The following is a 9491-nucleotide window of genomic DNA, read 5'->3' as shown; positions in this document are numbered from 1 at the left end:
TTTTTTTCTCTCTCTTTTCCCACTTCTTAGATCTTCCCTGTAACTCACCGTGCACAACACCTCCACATCACATCCATGTTTGTGCAACAACCGTCTTGTTAGTTTGTTCTTAGTTGTTTGATATTTTGAAATTTTCATATATTATATTGATAATTGATATTTTATTTGTCAATTGTAATTATTATGCTACTTAATTTAAGTTTTTGATGGAGAATGAAATGAATGAATTTAGTTAGAGATTGAATGAAATGAATGAATTTTATTTATTTAAATTTTACAAAGTAGGTTGAAATAATTAAGATGTTGTAACAATTTATTACAAGATTTTTCCCCTTTTAATTCAATTTATGCGGGCAGAGGAAACCTGAATAAAAAACCCGTGCCCAGATAGTGCTGGGCTACGCCCTGCTCACATATGAAAAATCCAGGCATGGTCCGGATCCGGACAACTATGTGTATCATGCGGGCCGGTCTCGGGCAGCCCCAAACCCGGACCCGACCTGGACTTTTGCCAACCCTAAAAGATAGTCCTTATACCCTTACTAGAAGCATTACACTCAACTTTAAATAACTTGTTAAAGTTTGATACGGTCACCACAAGAGCAGTATACAACTTCCCCTTTAATAAAAAAAAAAAAAAACTCGCCTCTTGCTCTTCCCCTTATTTGAATTTTCTTTCTTCAAGCACTCCGTAATTGGTGCAGCTTTGGTGTTAAAAATGTGAATGAATCTCCTATAAGATATCACCAGCCCATAAAAACTCCTAACTTTACCCATGGTTTTAGGTATAGGCCATCCTATAATAGCTTGTATCATCGACTCAATAGCTCTAAGTCCTTTTATACCAACTATGAATCCTAAAAACTCCACATTAATTTGAAGAAAGCTACATTTGTTCTGGTTAATGTAAAGTTTATTCTACCACAAGAACTCTATAAGGATTCTCAAATATGTGTCCTAACATTAATAGAATAAATCAAATATTATTAAAATATATCACAATAAATTTACAGGAAAAATGTTTGAAAATTCTTGGCGCATTCGATAACTTGAATTGCATCACGAACTACTTATACAATCCTTCTTTTATTTTCAGCATTATTTTTTGTTCATCTCCAAGCCTAATCCTTATCTGATAATACATGTTGCGTAAATCTATCTTTGAGAAAATCCAGGCATCATCTAACTAATCTAGTAAATCTTAAAACACTGAAATAGAAAATCTATACTTTATAGTAATCTGGTTGATCTGCTTGCTATTCACATACATGCGCCAGCTCCCATGGAACCAACAAAGTTGGTACAACATATAGACTCATACTTTCATAAATGAATCTTTTTTGCAACAACTTATTAACCCGTCCTTGTAAGATTGCGTGCTTGTGAGGACTCATATGATAGTGAGGCAAGTTAGGTATACTTGTACCAAAAACTAGGTCCATATAATGGTATATATCTCATAAAGGCGATAAGCCATTTGACATTTCAGAGGGTGTGATATTAGTAAACTCGGTTAATAAAGGTTGTACTTTGTCATGAATAGCCTTTACCTTAAATTCTTCCTCTTTTTTCCAACTTCTGGCAACTATCACAATCATCCTCCAAAGGACTCTTTACAATGGCTAGAAAGTTCTTCTCTTCAGCCTTAGAATTCTTCTTCTAGTTCTTTTAAAGGTCCTTAACAAACCTTTTTGCTATTTTACTAAAATTCATATATATTATCCCTTCTTCTATGAATTACATCAACATTAAACTGCCAAGGTCTACCAAGTAAAAGATAACAAGCATCTACATCCACCATGTCACACCACATCATTTTTATAAATCTTCCCAATAAAGAATAAAACACGACAAACCTCTATTACTTGTGTTTCTGTCTTTTTCTTTATCTAACTTATGTTGTAAAGTACTAGATGTTTTTCTGTTAAAAGTTCTATCATGTCAACCAGTGCCTTTAAACTATGTTCTCACTATTGTCACTATCGATTATCATTTCGCACAGGTTATCACTAATGGTGCCATGTTCCTAAAAATCTTATTACGTTGGTTATATTTATCAAGCTTCATTGCTAATAAAATCTTATGCACAATATAATTCAACATCTCTCCTTCATTTATACTTAACTCTTACTGTTTCTTTGTCATCTCTATTCTTAATAGTGTTTGTCTCTATCTTGTTGGCTTTAGCTTTTACCAAATTCAAAACTTTACTATGACATTCATTTGATCGATGCCCTGGTGCCCTATATCTCAAACACCTGTTTAGCATAGGCTTTGCATATAGATAATTCTGAGACTATTGTTGGTACTGCTACTGTTAGGATTGAAATGCAAGTTATGCAACCCAAGAGGGGGGGTGAATTGGGATTTTAAATTTTATGCAATACAATTCGCACAACAATTTAATCTACCGCCTTAATCAAATCAAAAACAATAAATTCAATCAAGTACAATATTAAAAGAGTAAGGGAAGAGAAAACGAACACAAGGATTTTTACGTGGTTCGGCTATCCCCGCCTACGTCCACGCCTCCAAGCTCACCCGGCTTGAGGATTTCACTATCCAAGCCTCCCAAGGCTTCAAATGTTTACAATTGACTTCCAAGGTGTCAATGAACCTTTACAACAAGAGATTATATCCCCAATCTCTTCACCCCAAGTGTTTCCCACACTTGTACACTCACAAATTGATGAGAAATGAAATTCACAACAATAAAACTCTCTTTAAGAGTGAATAACAAATTATAGCTCAATGATGATTCAATCAATAATGATTTGCGTTTTGGAAGCTCAATATATATTGTATGATCTTATATTTGCGTGTATTGGTCCTTAAAATGAAGTTTGAGTTGAGTTTTTATAGTGGAAGCCCAAAAACTAGCCGTTATAGGCAAATTCCAGCGCTCAAGCGGTTAGCCACTTGATTTATCCGGCTAGCCGCTCAGGAACAGTAATATTACCGTTATTTTTGAAATTGCTACAGTAACACTGTTCATTGAAATTACAATTTAGCCCAAAACTTTCTATAATTATACTATGGCCCAAAATGTCAGAAAACTTTACAAATAGGTCCAATTTCAGAACTTCTCAAAAATAATTTTCTTTCCCAAACTTCCTAAAATTATGATATGGCCCCAAATATTTTATTGTTTCGCACAAAGGTCCTTTTCAACATAATACCCATTTTTTCAAAGTTCTCAAAACCTTTCACTTTAGTCCAAAATATTCATAAATTATAGTATGGCCCAAACATTTAAAATATTTATAAATACGTCCAACTCCGAAATTTAATACTTATTTAAAATCAAAGATTTCAAATCTTAGCATTTAAGTCCAAATTACTTAAATTCACAAAATACTTTTCTTTATAAAAACAAAGACTTTTAGTTTATGAAAAATATTTAATTAAATTAATTTCTTGAGCTTCTCAAATGCTAAATCATGCATCAATTAAATCATACCGGCTTTACAAGAATTTATCGCACTAATTTGTTCGTTGAGCTCTAGACTATTCTTGATGTCGCCGTTGTCCGTTGAGTGTCTTCAATCTTGACTTCACTTGATTCACTTGCATAAATATTATCCTTAAAAAACTAGTGAAAATGTGAAATACAATATTTATTAAATCACTCAATACATATGTTTGTTATCATCAAAATTACATTATGTACAGCCCTTTAGGCTAACAAGGATGGCTACTACTGTCTAGGTAGCTGCTACCTTGTTTGTTACTGTTGTGGTTGTTGTGATTGACTACTTCCAGCCATGACTTTTGCTTGTTCTCAACCCCACCATTAATCGAATTATTCTGCAGACCATGGACTTAATGATGCTGAGTTTCAAAAACAGCAATCTGTTTTCATTCTTCTTATTTCTTTGCCCTTGCGACCATCATGCCTATATTCTAGAGTGGCTTTATGATCTCATCTTGAAGCTTTTATTCCAATCCGCGAATATACTTTGCAATTGTTCTAAATATCGACTCATTTATATTATTTTTGGCATTTGTACTATGCTGGCAAGAAATACTCTTCCATTATCCTCTGCATTTTAGCCCACGATATGATCATTAGCTTTCTTGCAATTCTTATTCAATTCTCTATATGTTGCTACCAAGCGAATGCCAACCCACTTCTATTAAGCGATCTGCATATACATGAAGAAATTCTCTACTTATGTTATCCAATCTAAAAATTCTTCAATATGCATCCACCATAGAAATCTAGAGGATCTACATTGATCTTATAATCTAAATTCTTTCCGCACCTTCTTTCATAATCGACAAACTCGTCTTCCTGCGAAGCGCTTCCTACGGCCTCATGAATGCACGGGTATTCGTCTTACAAGACCTAAATATTGAGGCATTACACTGCGATTGGTGCCCTAAGGCATTATTTTGTGATTATATTCTTGCGGTATCTTCCCATGGTTAGAATTTTGAGATTGTTCTTCACTCTTGACTCCTTAAAGTATTTCTTTGCTATTATCTCTAAGATGTTGATCTCTCTTCCTACTTATATCGTCAATGGAAAGCCCAAGACCTTTAATTGCTACCTTTATCACCTTCATTCTCAAGTTGCAAACTTCCTGAATGGCTTGCAAGGTTGCACCTCTGGCCATCTATATAACATCCTCCATAGATTGTGCTTGTATATGTGGTTCTAGTTTTGATTCATCTTGTCGTAAACTTCGATAAGTTACATTATATGCCCAAAACGAACACCTGTAGTTCAAGTTATAACCTTCAATGTGTATCCAGCTCATCCTAAGCAACCATCCTACATTGTTAATAACATTTGAGTTTGAGATGTTGAATATTTAATCTTATAAGAGTAAAGATAGGAAAGAAAAGTAGGCTTAATTCATGCTATTTTAGTATTAAATGACAATTTAAAATAAATTATGTTTTAAAATTTTATTAAATAAAGGTATGTAAATTGTTCAAAATATGTTTTAAGCATAAACTCCTCCGTTTGAAGTAATAGTGTCTGACTAGAAATAGTTAAATCAACTTATTACGATGAGACTCATCAAATTTAATATTTAAAAAAACTTGTCATCTCATCATAGAACACACAACTCTCCATTTACTAGAGTATGAATGGTTGGCAGACACCATGGCTTACACAAATATTTCTAATATTTGAATCCTCAAACCCTTTTAACAATGCCACCAGTGTCTTTTGTAAGTCATTGATAACGGACTAGCCCAGTTGAATACTTTTCAATTGATGGGTCATAATCGCCAATTTCTAGATAGAACAAATATGTACATGCATACTAGTAGATTGAATGACAACTAACAGCATATGATATAATTAACTTATTTCCGGAAGAATTAAAAAAACAAAAAAAAAACAGTGGATGAAACATAAGACTCTTGTGTCAAGAGTTCGAATTCGTCAATCATGTACAGGCAGATCAACCTTAAGATAAGTGGGGTTCACAAGAAAATAGTTTTGAAAAAATAAAGAGAAAATTATTTTAGTTATTAATTACTTTCTGTTAAGTCTATTAAAATATCTTGTTATATTTATATAAATAGTAAACTCATCATAAATCTATTAAATTTAAACTTTCACTTTGAGAAATATAAAAGCGCACACTTTAATTTTAAAAAATAAAATCCTACAGTAACTCATATGGGTGGTTTTATTAGTATTTAAATTAGTCGTATTAAATTTATTAGGACTAACCTTTATAAATTCATTAACCCATAAAATTTTAGTTTTCACATCTCGTCATTATATAATTTAGTCCCCGAAAATTTATTTTACTGCATTAATGTCAATGGTCCTTCAACTTCCTTAAAATTGATGTTCAGCTATATTGACACATTCACTATTACCACTTTTTTCAGAACTCATATGCACTATTATAATTAGAAATTAATTTAGCTACTGACAAATTAAGTCTATCAACAGATTTCTAAACCTCACTAATAATTCAAAGATATTTATTCCACGAGAAGGTTTTTGGTATTTATTCAATATTTGCCACATTTGTATGAACATTATCATAATTAGTTGAAACATACACTTGATAAGATGCGAATGTAAAAGGAACAATATTATTCTAGGAGCTAGCCCTCAAGAATTTTTCTTACTCCGTCCACATGAGTGAAGGAAATGTCTACCTCAACCTAATTATATATTATTGGACAAGGAGTTGTTGAGTTCCCACTAGGGATTCGTTGGTCCATTTACCACCACCTTGTATTTTAAAATTTTGGTTGAATTTATTCAACAGCAACAAGAATAATATAAATGGAAAAAAAATACATTCAAATAATATTCCATGACTCTGTTTCTTCAATTTCAGGAACAATGGTGGAATCATTTTTGGCGCTTGAAAAACTTATGGAAAAATTAGGGTCTCGTGCTTTCGAAGAACTTTTATTGTTCTATTGTGTCAAAAATGACGCAGAAAACCTAAAGGAAACCCTAACCATTGTCAAATGTGTGGTTTTGGATGCCGAGGAAAAGCAAGTCCATAATCACCAGTTAAGAGATTGGCTGGAAAAGCTTAAGGATGCCTGTTATGATGCAGAAGATTTGCTGGATGACTTCGAGGTGCAAGCTCTACGAAGGTAGGTCATGAAGCAAAGAAGCATTGGAAGGAATTTGCGTAACTTTTTTGGGAGCTCAAATCCGATAGCTTTTCGATGTAGAATGGGTCATCAAATCAAGAAAATCAGAGAGAGGTTTAATGAGATTGCAAACATGATACATAAGTTTAATCTCACTCTAGGACTTGATGATCGTAAAGGGCAAGCTATGCAAAAGAGGGAACCTTCTCACTCGTTTGTACGTCCATCAGATATTATCGGAAGAGATGAAGATAGAGAAAAGATTATTGAACTACTGATGCAAACAAGCGATGGCGAAAGTGAAACGGTGTTTGTTATTCCTATTGTGGGAATTGGAGGTTTGGGCAAAACTGCACTTGCAAAATTGGTGTACAATGATCAAAGGGTAGAAGAGCATTTTGAGTTGAAAATTTGGATATGTGTTTCTGAGGATTTTGGTGAGAGACAAATTATGACAAAGATTATCAAGTCGATAACTGGTCAAAACCAAGGTGACTTGGAAACAGAGCAATTGCAACGAATATTGCGAGATCATTTGAATGGTAAGAAATACTTGCTTGTTATGGATGATGTATGGAACGAAGATCCCAAAGTATGGGATGAATTGAAAAGTTTATTGTGGGGAGGTGCTAAGGGAAGCAAAATTCTGGTAACCACACGTAGCAACAAGGTTCCTTCAATAATGGGCACGACAAGAGGTATTACTGATTACAACTTACAAGAGCTGCCATACAAGGACTGCTTGTCCTCGTTTATGAAATATGCATTTGGAGAAAGGCAAAAGAAACATCCAAACCTCATAAAAATCGGGGAAAAAATTGTGGAAAAATGTAGAGGAAATCCTCTGGCAGTGAGAACACTAGGAAGTCTATTATATGGCACAACAGATGAACATTATTGGGAGTATGTGAGGGATAATGACATATGGAAGTTAAAGCAAACGGCAAATGACATTTTACCAGCTCTGCGGTTAAGCTACGATCAATTATCGCCGCACCTGAGACAATGTTTTGCTTACTGTTCTATCTTTCCCGAGGATTAAGAATTTACAAGTATTTTTTTTATTCAATTTTGGATGGCACATGGTCTTCTTCAATCCCCCAATGAGAATGAAGAACCAGAAAATATTGGTATGCGATACTTGAAGGAATTACTGTCAAGATCTTTCTTCAAAGATGGTAGGACCTTGCCGAATGCTTCAAGCTTCTTTGCAAGAGAATCAAAGCATGCAATCAATAAAAGAATCAAACCTTAAGATCAATCTATGAAACCACAATCACCAAGAACAAGAAAGATAATGGCAAGAAGATGTAACATGGTTCGGCCACAAAAAGCCTACATCCACGGATGAAACAATACTGCTCTAAGCTTTTATTAGAATGAAAATGGATGACAATAGGTTATGAGATTACAGAGATATTAACTCATCATATAAGCTCTATATCTTACTCAAAGAATCTCTCACACGTTCGTTTTGAAGAATATCCTTTTGCTGCCCTTTTATAACACCTCAGCTACGAAAGAGAAACGTCAACTGTTATTCTTAACTAATAGTTTTAACAGCCAAAAGAACTCATGCCAGCTCAGCATGCCACCTCATTCATGTTAACAGAATATAAGTACTTTCTGCCTTCACAAATCTCCACCTAGTTTTATTCTGTTAAAGCTTCCTTCAGTCACTGAATCAATCTACTACAACTTGATCTACTGACTAACCATGCCAATCAAATTCAAAGGTTCTTTGAACTTGACTGATGGCAGAGGCTTCGTAAGCATGTCTGCAGGGTTACACTCTGAAGCAATTTTGATTACATTTACTACTTGTTGTGCAATCTCATCTCTGATAAAATGTAACCTTATATCCACATGTTTTGTCCTCTCGTGGTATTTTGGGTTCTTGCTTAACTGAATGGCACTAGAGCTGTCACAGCTGATATTGACTGATCCTTGCTCCAGTCCTAACTCTGTAACTAACCCTTTTAACCATATTGCTTCTTTCACTGCTTCTGAGAGTGCTATGTATTCTGCCTCAGTAGTTGACAAAGCAACTACTGACTGTAAAGAAGCCTTCCAGCTGACTGCTCCACCAAACAAAGTGTAAACATATCCAGTGATTGACCTCCTTTTATCCAGATCACCTGCAAAGTCTGAATCAACATATCCTTGAACTTGATCTGAGTTCTTGTCAACCCTTCCATATACTATATCATGACCATCAGTACCATTTAGATACCTCAACATCCACTTAGCTGCATTCCAATGATGTTTTCCAGGATTTGACATGAATCTGCTCAGCACTCCAATTCCATAGGCCAAATCAGGTCTGGTGCAGACCATGGCATACATAATACAACCAACCACACTTGAGTATGGTATATTCTTCATGTGTTCTACCTCTGCATTCTCTTCTGGCTCTTCCTATTTTGAGAGTCTGAACTGAGCACCCAGGGAGTTAAGACTGGTTTGGATTCTTTTATTCCAAATCTACTGAGAATCTTCTCCACATATCCTGTCTGAAATAAGAAAAGAGTTTTAGAAATCCTATCTCTGATTATGTGCATTCCCAATATTTTGGTGGTTGGACCTAGGTCCTTCATTTCAAACTCAGAGCTCAATTCATCTTTAAGATACTCCAGCTCTTCTCTTTGTTTACATGCCAGGAGCATGTCATCCACATAGAGTAGAAGGTAGATAAAGCTTCTAGATGGTAGAGTTTTAAAATACACACAACTATCAAATTTACTTCTATTGTAGCCATGTGTGATCATAAACTCATCAAATTTCAAATACCATTGCCTAGGTGACTGCTTCAATCCATATAGACTCTTATTTAGTAAACAGGCCATGTCCTCTGATCCATCCTCAACAAAACCCTCTGGCTCTTCCATTAGTATCTTCTCACT

At 34.5% G+C, this 9491-nt stretch overlaps 2 protein-coding genes across 2 annotated transcripts; one reads left to right on the top strand and one right to left on the bottom strand.

Annotated features, from left to right (window-relative positions):
• Window positions 1-6325: 6325 nt before the first annotated feature.
• Window positions 6326-7630, top strand: LOC127899802 (putative disease resistance protein RGA3). Its single transcript, XM_052433927.1, has 2 exons — window positions 6326-6588; window positions 6670-7630. Exons 1-2 carry the CDS (start codon window positions 6326-6328, stop codon window positions 7628-7630), a joined length of 1224 nt encoding a protein of 407 aa, XP_052289887.1.
• A 50-nt stretch (window positions 7631-7680) lies between these two features.
• LOC127899801 (secreted RxLR effector protein 161-like) lies at window positions 7681-8973 on the bottom strand. Its single transcript, XM_052433926.1, has 2 exons — window positions 8305-8973; window positions 7681-7794 (listed from the first exon to the last, which is right to left on the bottom strand). Exons 1-2 carry the CDS (start codon window positions 8971-8973, stop codon window positions 7681-7683), a joined length of 783 nt encoding a protein of 260 aa, XP_052289886.1.
• Between the last annotated feature and the right edge of the window lie 518 nt (window positions 8974-9491).

The sequence above is a fragment of the Citrus sinensis genome, chromosome 9 (assembly GCF_022201045.2).
Source record: "Citrus sinensis cultivar Valencia sweet orange chromosome 9, DVS_A1.0, whole genome shotgun sequence".
NCBI classification, from domain to species: domain Eukaryota; kingdom Viridiplantae; phylum Streptophyta; class Magnoliopsida; order Sapindales; family Rutaceae; genus Citrus; species Citrus sinensis.
The sequence above is the reverse complement of the archived record's forward strand: the minus strand, read 5'-3'. Positions and strand labels throughout refer to the sequence as shown.